Genomic DNA, 12,846 nt, shown 5'->3' on the forward strand with positions numbered 1-12,846 from the left:
AATCCAAAAATAAAACCTATTTACGTCCAATACTTTTGTGCCAACGATGTTCCACGGGACTCGACGTGTACATTGGTGGAGGCTTTGCCCAACTGCACACGGACATAACAAGTCATGCAAACTGCCTCTGCTTGGTCGGTTGGTCAGTGCATGTGCAGCTTTTCCCCGCCGTCCAGCGTCAACAGCTGAGCGGGTTGGGCCAGCTTGTCAGGCGGGCCGATAGTCCTTGCGTTGCCGGGATCTTGGCCTTGAGCCAACACCGGGAATTCGGTTAAGGCTCAATATGTTTGTTCCTGATGCTGTGGAGCAATCCTGTGAGTAGACTCCATCCCTGTAGCGCATAAATGTTCTGAAACAAAGAGGATGGATAACCCAGCAAAAGTCGGCACTGCAGAAGAAAACAGCACTTATTTTTGTAAATAGGTTACATCAACTCACCTGGGGTCCAGCTGTAAAGCGGAGCTGCTTAGGCGCGGCCATAGATCAAAGGCTATAGCATATAAGTCTTCTCTTCGAGAATGTGAATGCTATGGTGAGCCAATGCCGGTGGGCTGATTGATAGAGTCATGCAACTATATGCGGGGCGTCAAGACATAGCTCCCTGGCTGGAGAAGTTTGGCCAGGCGACGTGAAGTAACCGAAAGAAACAAAGGCAAGAGCAGTAAGTAAGGCTTCTGGGAAATAAATACGACAGCCAGCTCATCACTGGTTTCACAAACATGGTGGCATGATCCCTGCGTAGTTTACACGTATCGATTCTAAATCCGACCACACAGCCACCCGATATTCTGACCAGGGGAACCTGTCGAGGCGCCACCCATGCCGTTTCAGCTGTCATGACAACACGATCCAAAACTTCACTTGCTGAAGTCGACGAGTTATCTTGTAGTTTGCAGCCTGACCAGACACGTGCATCACTGCATCCTCGGCAGCCGAGAAATAAATTGATTGTTCGTGTTCCCTCACGCACGTCATAACGCTTGGACCTTCCCTTCCAGTCTAGGGTGGCAGGCTTCAAGATGTGAGGGAGAAGAAAAAACGCTTCACATTGGCCAAACTATGTAGTGGTGTTGATGACTGCATGTCATGTCTTGATTACGGCCGAGAGATTGGCTATTTTGAGGTCAGGTGCACATGCAGTTACCTTGATATTCTCTAAAACCTACAGATTTATATATCTCGAAGCCAATGAATGTCCATAGCGAAAGTATCATACGATGAGACGGTCAAGTACAAAGTGCGGAGAGAAACATTTTGCAGAGCCTCATCCCGGCTGGGCTGGGTATAAACACGTGGTACAGAGCTTACGAACGAGTTGCCGTTTGTCCTTCCTTTTCCGACACTTCGGGCAGACACCATTAAGTCCTTGAACCACTCATTCCCCCCTCAAGCGCCTCAAAGATGACTTCGTGTTCGATCAAGAACCGCAACAAGAACACTTTTGCATGCGCCCACCCAGTTCACACCAACTCTCGCTTATCCCATGATCGCGACCACTTTCGTGATCATTCTGGCGAATTTTATCGCGAAGACATCGGGCGGCGGAGTTATCATCAGTAAAGAGGGGCCCGAGAAACCATCTCATAGCATGACCTGATGGCGCTGCTCACCATGCCTCATCCGTGTCTAGGTTTCGCGGGACGATTCCGAGTGCCCTCAATGCAGTCAGTGTTCTGGAAGAGGAGTCTTGTGGTCATTTATACTGAGCTAGCAGTGATACTGCCAGCCTCTGTGACATATGTAATGGTCTCGCAAGGTGTGGTTAGGACTACATAGTGGAAATGAAGGAGGAAAGAAAGTACTCTCTGTGAGAGGGCGAGAATAGAAGGAATGCCTTTAATTAGTAGCCATGGCCGCACAGAGAATAAATCGTCACTGTTCGTACCAAGCTGATGCGCAAATTATTATTCTCGACTAACTATGCCGCGATAACCATTGTGCCTGCCCTTTCACTGGCCAAGGAACTTATGCTGAAGCCTGAGCTCCTCTGGAGAAAAGGAAGAATGAGCTTTTAGGGCGCAAATGTGTTGCATGCGCGCAGTGATTGTAGAAAGCGGCTCACGAGTTTCATCATCAATGAATGGGTAGTTTGTCCTGAATATCTGCCACTGCAGCGAGTCCCAAGTTGTGGTAGGACTGCCTGTCTCTGATTCAACCACCATCGAATCACGACGTCAGCCCAGTGCCAGACTCAGTTTCTTCATGTTCAAGACGTACGGGATATACCTTGACTGGTCTGCGTATGTTCTTTTGGGTTGGCAACCCCAAAAGGCCGACCTGGCGAATTGCCCGGAGCTGTAGGCTTGGGCGCACCTCCGCCGAAAAGCCCACTTGAGCCGAAAGGCGAAGGAGATGAAGTTGCAGGTATGGACGCCGAGCTGCTACCTCCGCCGAAAAGCCCACCTGAGCCGAAACCAGAAGAAACTGGGGCTGTGGGTTTGGTCGACGAGCTAGCACTTCCACCAAAAAGTCCACCACCCGAAGCAGTTGGCTTGGTGGCCGGGCTAGCAGAAGTTGAGCCGGTGCTTTGGCTAAAAAGCGAAGAGGTCACAGGTTTGGAAGCCGATCCATTTGTAGCTGCGCTAGTGCTCTGGCTGAAAATCGAAGAGACTGGATTCCCAAGCTTCTGAGCTTGTGCAGTAGCTGCGGTGGCTAGAATATTCCCAAGCTTCTGAGCTTGTGCAGTAGCTGCGGTGGCTAGAATATTGTTGGACTTGGCAGCGGGAGCGGGCTCATTCGTATGGTTCGTGTCTGTCGCCAATGCCGTACCCATCTCCTTCTTTAAAGCATCCAGGACTGTGTTATAGACCAAAGTGCTGATTGGTGCCGGTTCAATAGCCGCCACGGGTTTGGCTGCTGGCTCTTTTGTCCGTCAGAGAGCACATGGCTAGCAGAATTCATATACTTACTTGCAGCAGGAGCCTTTCCCTGAGCCGATACTGAGAGCTTTACCTTGGGTGTATGACGTACTGTTCATATTATTAGTCTAGGTTCTCAGGAGATAGATGAAATCTGCTCACCTGTGGATGGTCTGGGTCTATAGCGTCGACACAACGCAAGTCCTTGACTCAAGATCTTAACCTCCTCTCGGAGCGTTTCCCTCTGGGAAACGGTGTTTTCTGACTCATCGGCCAACTCAGATAGCCTTTCATCACTCATGCAGTTGACCTCTGTTGGAGTAAGAATATTGGGGATGTCACACATGAGGCAGCTCTCGATGGCCAGATTGATGACATTGTCGGTAAAGGTACGTCGAGACATCTATACGGGTCAGCAAAGAACAAGAGAGCAACAGTCATGAAGAGGATACCTCGTAGTAAGCCTGCATCATGTCAATGACCTTTTCTGTGCCAAATTCACCTTGTTCGGCCTCTTGTTCCATGGCCCGAGTGATCATCCATGGCTTCAACTCTAACTGGGCATCCTTGTTGAACAACTCAGGATGTTGGTCCTGCAATGCACTGCAAAGCTGACTTGCAAAGCGGCTCATGGCTCTTTGGGACAGGGAGCTATAGAAATCCACGTCCGGAGGAAGGGCATAGCCTTCAACATAGGGTCGGAGGAGCTCCTCCAGTTTGTCCTGTAGTAGCTTCTCCTTCTCTTCAAAGAAGGGATCCACGCATGTCGTCAGGATAGCCTCCGTCGTTCGGTTGATGCCTGGTGGTCCGGCGACATGGCTGAATAGGTCGTCCACAAAAGCCTTGGCAATGTCGATGACCTGTCTGATGTGGCACTCGGCAATCTCCTTCCATGGCGTCGCTTGTCTCTTAAAGAGCTGAATTGCAAGATCCGGGTTTGATGATCCTGGAAGTTCTCGGCCCTGGTTTGCTGCGGCATGCTTCTCAAGCTGTGCGTTTAGCTCTGTCGTGGTAATCATCTCTGGGTCCGGAAAGTCATATTGCCCCAAAAAGGCCTCGAGATAGTCAGGGTACTCGGCCTCCTGTTGAGTCTCTTGGTCATCCGCCACGATCAACTGTTTGGATCCCTTAGTCTTGAGGATGTAATCAAACGCGCGGTTGAAGCTCCGCAGCTGTGCACGGAGTTTACGATCTTCGGCCTCCAAATCTCCAAAGAAACGATGCTCGTTGTAACGGCCGTGGATCCCATCTCTTGCTAGTCGTTGGAACTCGCCAGCGATCGAGACCAAGAACAGCCTCTTCTCGGCGTCATCGGCCCTCGGCTTGCCAAGCCTGTCAAGCTGTTCCTGTCGTTCTCTGAGACTGTTCTCAATATCCTCGACGACACTTGGAAGGCTGTTGCGAATGTGGTCATACAAGACTTTACTCAGTTTCCTTCGTAGGTTTGCAATTCCGCGGTCGTTCTCAGGAATCGTTGCCCAGGCACCAGACTTGAAGAACTCCTCCTCGACCTCATCCCGGGCCTCCAAACTGACCTCCTTTTCCGATCTGTTGCGAAGGACGTGCCAGCCAAGTTGAAGTTTGTTTGCGCTCTCCTGGTTCCTGGCAACCCTGATATACGTCTTCTCATCGTCGAGCCCAGGGTGAGTGAGGTCAGGCTTGGTAATAACGCCAATGGTGCGCTGTCGCTTTGGGTCCATCTCTTTGACTCTGCGGAGGGCCACGTGACTAGCGAGCTGAGAGTTTGCCGAGACCACCACTAGAATGATGCTGTTCTTCTGTTTCATGTAGGATTCAACAAGCTGATCAACGGTCTCCTTCCCAGTAAGAGATTGTGTCTCGGTTTCTGCGTGGAAGAGGCCTGGAAGATCGACCAACGTCAAGGGATACATGCTAGGTCCTTGGATTTCAAGGCGTAAGACATCCTTGGAGAAGTCCCTCCCAGCCCGAGTAAAACCCATGCATTCTTGGGCTTCTTTGATGATATCTGGAAGATCATCCTCGCGGAAGCCGGTTCTCTGAAAGGCTTGAGGCTTCTTTGTTTCGTCGGCAAACTTCACACTGACGTCGACACGGGTCTCAGATGCTTGACGGAGTACCAGCTCTGTAGCAAAGCGCGTGCAGAGACCGCCTTGGACAGGAAAGCGGACATGGGAGATGGCCTCTAGTACCGATGACTTGCCTGCCGACTGTTCCCCGACGACGATGATTTGAGGGAGATTGACGATTTTGCCGACACCGCACGCACTCAGGCTGTCACTGATGTCGTGTAGGTCCTTGGCTTCGGCCGTGTTGAGTTGCTTGAGGATATCCGAGTCTACCGAGACGTCCATCTTGGGTGGTTGGTATTGAAGAGAGGTGAAGGAGAAGTGGGGAGATTGGGTCTGGGTGGGAAACTCCTTTGACTGCTGGGAGCGCGTAACTGGAGTGCTGGTTCGACACGCAACTCACTGAAGTGGAGCAGCCATGGGTTGTGCAAGTGAAACTCATTTCCCATGCAGGGGGAAGGCTTTGGCGCTGTGGCTGTTGGGCAACCAACCAACCAACCAATCTCGTACCTTCGTCACACGATCAACGAGGTGATCAAACCAACTCCCCTTGGGCCCCCAGACAGGTTGGAACAGCCCAGAGGTAACAAGATCGGCGGGTCAATAACCCGCATGAGGGGAGAGGTTACGGTTGTGCACGTGTAGTTTAGATAGCTCTCGGAGATGAGAGTTATAGAACAGTGGGTACTTTGTAAATGATGCTATGGAGCTAAAATATGCTCCAGGCACCTTGAACAAATCAATCCATGCACTTTGTAGCTGTCTTATGGCTATCAAGCGTGCACTTTATGTAAAATGAACATGGTCATTCAGCTGATCTAGCCATACGAGCACCTTGCAAAGCTTCGAGGCAGAAGTCGCGGTGATGCTTAATAACATAGTTAAGCTTAGTAATGTTCAAGAGCCGGAGGGGGGAGGGCACTTTGAACGCCATTTTTGACTTATCCACTCACAAGCTCTTGGTTCTCCTTTTCATGTTTCTTGGAACCGATTTGTCCGATGCCTCGCTCAAAGACTTCCCGCGCTACTAGAGGGCGACGGAGAACCGGTGATTAAGCAACCATACAACTGTCTCTGCTAGATACTGACTGATAGATATAGGCTGGTGCGTCCAGGGTTTATCTGAACCATCTCCGGCGTGCTAATCTTTCAGTCTAAACTGCCGCAATCGCCGCATTAAATGCGATGAAAAGAAGCCATGCAGCTACTGCACTCGACGAGGACTTGAGTGCATCCAGCCAGAGTTCATTGTCCGTCATGGATGGTCAGAATCCACTGCGGCGACTACGGCTGCAAACAATGAACCGGCCACGTCATACGAGACGTTTCGACAAATTTATTCAGCCGAACACGCGGGAACGGCCTTGCCTTCAACTGAGGTCACTGTGAGTGGTGAGGTTTTGACCAACGAGACGGCCAAGCTATTGCGAATTTATCAACAGGGCATTGGGACTTGGATGGATATTCTGGATCACTCGCTCACTTTCCAGCGTCAAGTCCTATCATCTGCACTTTCGTCACCTCTTTTGTTTCACTCTATATGCGCCCTGTCGGCCAAGCAGATGAGCCTTACTCAGGACAATCGTCTTTGGGAGCCCATCTCCTCACACCACTACGGCGAGAGCTTCAGATTGCTCATTCATGACGTCACTGTTGAAGGAACAAAGAGAGCCACCATGCTCTCGGCCACTATCCTTCTATGCAGCTATGAGCTACTCGCTTTTCCCGGCGCAGATTATCAGCGTCATCTGTTTGGTGGCCGAACCCTGATCGAGGCAGATTTCGACGTCGTGTCGGCAACCAACCTGGGCCGCGCCAGTTTTTGGATCTACGCGCGACAGGATGTTTCTCTGGCGCTGGTTAATGAACGGCCAACTCTCATTCCACCAAAAGAATGGCCGGCTGTTCCATTCTCAAACGAGAGACAGGAAGACGCTCTCGGGAAGCGCATTCTCTGGTTGCTTGCCAGGGTAATCGAGGTTAGATTTACTATACCAAGCGACTTCGATGGCGACACACTGGAGGATAATCTCGATGCTATAGTATCAGAAATTGTCCATTGGTCAGAGAGCGTTCCTTCCCACGCTCGTGGAGTAGACATCCAGGGTGATCTAGCCGACGGCCTCAAACAGTCATGGTTCTGCGTCCCTTCAGCAGGTCAGAGATGACACCGCTACGTAGGAATTTAGGTACTAACAAACACTTCTAGCGGCTGGTTGTTTATACTATCACTTGGCAAAGATTTTGTGCTTCGAGTTCTGGCTACAACGTCCTGCTGGACCAGTTCCTAACGATATTTTATCTGCCGGCCTCCGCAACCACGCTCTGGAAATTGCTTCGATCTGCCTCTCACCAGGCATCTCTGACGGCGCCTTGGTTGTGGCAGTAAACCCACTGTTCTATGGTTGGTTTGGTCCTTTTCCTAGGTACGATTCCTTGACGCTAATTACGAGCAGCCGCAAAACACATCAGGTCTCTCTCACTCGAGGCCAGGATTTGGGCGCTTCTCGAGGACATTGAATGCCGTCTGGGGTTTCATACACGGAACAGAGTATCTCAACTACAGAGGGGATGGGTGTCAAGGCGGGAAAGTACTTGAATTGGCTGGTATCATTTCATGATAGCGTACCCCTCGCTCTCGGCATCCATTTCTTTCATCATCAAACCCTTATCTCTTTGAAATGCTCAAGGGCATAGGTCCCGGCCAAAGGTTGAATGCCTCCTCATGACTCAACTCCCAGTCATCATGAGGCAGTACGAAATCGTAGCGCTGAACGAGTGAGGCTACGAGTATCATCTGCTCCATGTATGTGATATTGCGACCAATGCAGCCTCGAGCTCCGGTACTGAATGGTATAAAAGATGTCTTGGCGTCCTTGTGCATTTCCTCCAGCCATCGCTCGGGATAGTAACGCTCTGGATCGGGAAACAGCTTGGGGTTGCGATGAGCCGTATAAGCTGGGACCCCAACAGTTATTCCTTCATCGATCCATTGGCCATCGATGGTTACGCCTCCCGGACCAGTCTTGCGGTTCAAGCCGAATGAGACTGGGGGCAAAAGACGCAAGGACTCATCAAGACAGGCTCGTAGATATGGCAAGTTCTTGACTTGACCATACGAAGCAACGGGGCTACCATCGTCCAGGGCCTCCTCCAACTCATCCCGCAATCGCTGAAGCACTTTGGGATGGCGAAGGAGATTGTACATGACATGAGTCAAGGCGATCGCGGTCGTATCGGAGCCGGCATCAACTGAATCCACCCTGTTAGTAAAGCACAAAAGGGATGGATACAGAGGGTAAGGTACTCACGTAGGACACCAACTTCAGCTTCTATCTCGCCAATATCGAGGCCGCGAAGTTCACCATTCTTATCCTCAATGAGACATCGGACTATGTCGTCCAAGTGCTCGCCGTTTCGGTGACGCTCGACTCGGACCCTCGTGAGATGATGAACCATGTCATCAAACTGGCTCGCTTTAGACCACTGGAAGCGGAACCATCCAGGGAAAAGAGTCAGAATAGCTCGCAGGAAGCGGAACCAGGAGGTAGCCCACACGAGCGTCGAGGTTGCACGTTTTCCCGCGTGAAGGCATTCGATGTAGTGGATTTGCTTCACATGGCCATTAGCGGTCGTGATGGTGACTTGATCATCCCCGCGATCAAGACATCCGAGCTTGTGACTCAAAGCAATGTCCACGATGGCTTCGACGGTGAACAGGTTGGTCCACTTGCGGAAGTTGACAGTTCCGGCCTTGGTGCTCGTTGACGATGCAGCTTCATCACAGATGCGATCAAACTGATGGATGAGCCTCCTGACCTTATCGGCAACCTTGTCCTCCCATGTCTCTAGATTGCGAGTAGCAAGTGCATGGGACATGTAGCGGCGCTTGCGAGCATGCGCCTCCTTGTCTATGACGTCTAGAAGACTGGCGTGGGGACCTGCAGGAGCAGCGTACATGTCGCCTTTGATGCATTTGGTGGAGTGGCCATAGATGGACTGGATGGCTTCAGGAGAAGAGAATGATAGGGAACTTGGGCCGATGCGGACTACCCTGTGCTTTTTGTGTGCCTCGTGGAGATCCCTGGAACGAAAACCGCGGCAGCGCTCTATGATATAGCCAAGATTGGTGATACCAGAGAGAGCATTGTGGGATGGGAAACGACGCAGGTTCTGAGGGTCCCAGAGGTATCGAGCACAAGGCTCGACGATGAAAAGGAGAGCAAGTACAGTAGAAAAGAAGATGAATAACCCCATGATGGTCGTTTGTGTCGAGGTTCTGGCTCAGCTTGGGTCGAACTACGACCGCCTTTTATAACTTGTTGTCGGGAATCAAATACCACCGAGAGGGGGTTCGGTAGATGTGAGGAAGCCATCTAGATCACACCAGGTTGCTCGATCCAGTATGCTAGCCGCAGGTTCAAGCCATCTATGGATTACTAGGTGCAGATGTTCCTCCTCTCCTTCTTTTCATTGTTGCTTTACCCTATTGACTATATCGCGGCAGTTGAGGAGTTCAGGAAAGCTTACCCAATTCGGTATGTTAAGCGCAGTTCACGCCAAACATTCCCAAATCAGCTTAGCCCAAGACAAGACAGAAACATTAAGGCCCTGATGCCAATCGTACATCTGAGGATGACTAGGACATCCAATTTCTGCTTAGACGAATGCCAAGACACGCTTAACTCAAATTGTCAGCTGTAGCCGCTATGTGTGTGAATATGAGCTATCTAAATTGCATACGTGGGGAAAACTAACGTCGCCATATATATCACGCTAGCCTAAGGCGCCGGAGCTTGCCTTCTTTGCCGTTTGAAGCAATCTGGATAGCTTTCTGCCGCTTTCCCTAATTAACGCAGGAAGGTTATAACCGTAGATTAATATGAGATAACTATAGATCAATATAAAGCTATTTAGAGATATATATTAACTAAGATAGATAAACCTAACCTCCCTGGGCTATTAAATAATACCCTCTCGCTATCTAATAATATTAACGATGCCAAGATCTCTTTAGACGACGCTACGGGCATAAGGAGGCATACGAGGATATACCTATTCGCTGCCTAGGACCGCCTAGATAATACTAAGTGTATAGAGGAAGAGTTTCTTATGAAGCTTCTAATTAAAGATAATATTAATATAGATTAAGAGAGATTATTTAGGATACTTATCCTCTTTGATAAGTAGAATAGAAGGGTACTTCGCCTAAGAGATTATAATAATCCTATTATATAAGGCATCTACTAAACTACTAACCTATAGCTCGCGAGAGTATACTTTAAGTAGGTATTTAAGGCCCTAGAGCTAGTCTTTAGGGACTTATTCTATATACTAAAGGCTATATTCTTTAACCTCTATAAATAGCTTCGAAATAATATTATCGCCGGTGATAATTAGGAGATATATCTAGAGTAGAAGTTATTAATTATTCTCTAGATCTTTGCCTTTAGCGCCGTATAGAGGAATATAGCTGGGATCTTCTCTATTAACTAAAGTATAGTCTCGAGGGTATTCTATAAGATTATCGGGCCGCTACTCTATTTATATAACCGCTTTATAATATAGCCGATAGTAAGGGAGCTCTCTCTTAATATAGAATTAGATAAGGATTTTATATAGTTTAATGGTATTATAGGGGTAATAAATAAGATTTATATATATGCCTTTATTACCCTTAAGTAATAAGGAAGGTAGTAGTTAAGGAAGAGTTAAGTCTCTTAGAATATACTAGCCATAGTTAACCTCGAAGGTTAGTTTATATATATACTCATAGGTATAAAAGGCTTTATTTATAACTCTATATTACTTTAGATTGCCCTTATATAGGTAGACCTATAGAAGCTTATATTTCTTTATAGCCGCTTCTATCTCGCTAATGCTAGATTTCCTTTGAGATATAGTATCTTAATGCTATTCATAGGATATATATATTACCTAAAAGACTTCTGAGACTAAGAAATGCTATTAGACTGCGAGGAAGAGGTATTTAACTATAGCTACGCTAAGCTATGGCAGGTAGTCGAGTAGACCTTTGGCATATAGAAGAGGAAGTTCGTAATCCTATATAGCTACCCTCCTAAGTATAATCTTAATAGTTAGTAGCTTATTATATATACCACGGCGGCTATATATAACTTTATCTTAAATGAGGGGAGAGAACTTATTAAGGAGAGGAGGTTACTTAAGGAAGTATTAATAAAAGAAGAGAGAGATATTATAGAGGTAGCTAGAGCTTATGCCGACTCTATCGTGCCTTTCTAAGCTGGCAGGCATATATGAGAGTATATTATGGCGTAGATATAGACTTAGCATGGCTTTAAGGAATAAATCAAAGGGCGCCGAGGGCATAAGGCTATTGGCGATAAAGTTAACTAAGCCGGAGAGTAAAAAGGAAGGAGTTATAACTATAAATATAGGGGCGGTGAGAGCGGCGGCGGTAAAATAAAAAGAGGCCTTTTATTAAGGGCTATAATAAAGATATTAAGGCTAGTATAGAGGTATTAAAAAATACCCTAATTTATATATAAAAAGTAGCTTTTAGGTTAATCTAATTATATAGGTTAATATTAATACTATAGATTATTATAAGCTTACTTATAAGGCTCGGCTATAGGCCTAATCTTCCTCGTAATCTAAGCTTCTTTTATAGTAATTAAACTTAATATATTTTATACTATAGTATTACTTAGATTTTCCTAGAACTAATAGATTACCTAGATTATTAGCGAAAGCTTTTTCTCTTTTATAACCTCCTTATAATTAGTAATAGCCTTCTCTATATCCTACGAGCTAATTAGGTAGGTATAAGAAACTATATTATAAGTCCTCTGGGTCTCTTAATATATTAGAATTTCTTTTATCTCCCCCTAGGGCATATTATTATAATCTTTATTATACTTCCTCTTTCTTTAATAATTAATAAAAGGGTTATTTAGTAGTATATTACTTATAGGATGAGAGGTAAAGTAATTCTAAGTATATTAGTGAGTCTAAGGAGGCGATAAGGCTATTAACCGGCGACTAAGTGAGTTTCTAGCTTTATAAGAGTAATCCCGCGATATAAGAAGAGACTATTAATTATTTTATATATCTTATAATAAGGAGATAAAGATATAGTCATCTCTTAGTGCTACTCCCTCCTTAGCTTTAACTTTATTTGCTGCCTCTTCCTCTATTATATTATAAGCTATTATCGCCTCCTTTACCGCTTCCTCTACCGCCTTGATTTATATTACCCGGCCGCGGGTTCTCCCTTACTAATAAGTGCGGTCTCTAGGTAGGTAAATTTACTTCCCGGCGGGCTTATTATCTAAGAAGATCTTATTATATTCCTCGAAGTTAATATTATTAGAGATAGGTAGATCCTCTATGGCGATTTTATTCCCTAAAGAATTATACTTCTTAATATAGAGATTTTTATCGTCCTTACTTATTAATAATAGATTAGACTTATGTTTATAGTAAGATCTAAAGTAATATTCTATATCCTTAAAGGCCCGCTAGAAGCTCTTAATCTATATAATCTTTATTATTATTATCTTCGGGGCCTATTAGGCCTCTAGCTACCTCCTTTAAAAGCTAAGGACAAATATCTTAAAGAGTAACTTATAGGTAGACCCCTTCTTTACCTTTAGCTTTCCCTAACGACGAGCTTCTAATAATCTCTCGAGGAAGTATATCTCTTACTCCTTAGACTAATACTAACTTATTAGATTCTTTAACTTCCTCGTATTATCTTTACGTTAGTAATCCCCTCGCTCTTTAGATCCCTCGCCTATAGCTAATGCGGACCTTGACGGCTAGCTAGACGGCGCTGTTGATGCTTTAGTCGGCGATTCTATGTGTACTACCGAATTTCGTAGTGGGAGCCGGGAACGCAGAGGTATCTTAGAAATTCTGGCGTCTTGATAGCCTTATTTTGACTATTAAAGGGCGAT

General features: G+C 46.7%; 2 protein-coding genes and 1 pseudogene across 3 annotated transcripts, besides 1 other annotated feature; 1 reads left to right on the plus strand and 2 right to left on the minus strand.

Moving 5' to 3' along the window:
- Positions 1 to 2,404: 2,404 nt before the first annotated feature.
- On the minus strand, positions 2,405 to 5,191 carry NCS57_00486800 (annotated as a pseudogene). Its single transcript has 4 exons — positions 3,311 to 5,191; positions 3,021 to 3,261; positions 2,910 to 2,969; positions 2,405 to 2,862 (listed from the first exon to the last, which is right to left on the minus strand).
- Positions 2,405 to 5,191: a sequence feature.
- A 714-nt stretch (positions 5,192 to 5,905) lies between these two features.
- NCS57_00486900 (Zn(2)-C6 fungal-type domain-containing protein) lies at positions 5,906 to 7,505 on the plus strand (the record flags this gene model as incomplete). Its single annotated transcript, XM_053054815.1, has 5 exons — positions 5,906 to 5,954; positions 6,008 to 6,011; positions 6,060 to 7,063; positions 7,116 to 7,310; positions 7,363 to 7,505. 5 exons carry the CDS (start codon positions 5,906 to 5,908, stop codon positions 7,503 to 7,505), a joined length of 1,395 nt encoding a protein of 464 aa, XP_052916975.1.
- Positions 7,506 to 7,574: 69 nt separating this feature from the next.
- NCS57_00487000 (uncharacterized protein) lies at positions 7,575 to 9,163 on the minus strand (the record flags this gene model as incomplete). The annotated part of the gene is made up of 2 exons (XM_053054816.1): positions 7,575 to 8,158; positions 8,218 to 9,163. The coding sequence occupies 2 exons, from the start codon at positions 9,161 to 9,163 to the stop codon at positions 7,575 to 7,577; spliced, it is 1,530 nt and encodes a 509-aa protein (XP_052916976.1).
- Between the last annotated feature and the right edge of the window lie 3,683 nt (positions 9,164 to 12,846).

Source organism: Fusarium keratoplasticum, chromosome 3, assembly GCF_025433545.1.
Source record: "Fusarium keratoplasticum isolate Fu6.1 chromosome 3, whole genome shotgun sequence".
NCBI lineage: Eukaryota > Fungi > Ascomycota > Sordariomycetes > Hypocreales > Nectriaceae > Fusarium > Fusarium keratoplasticum.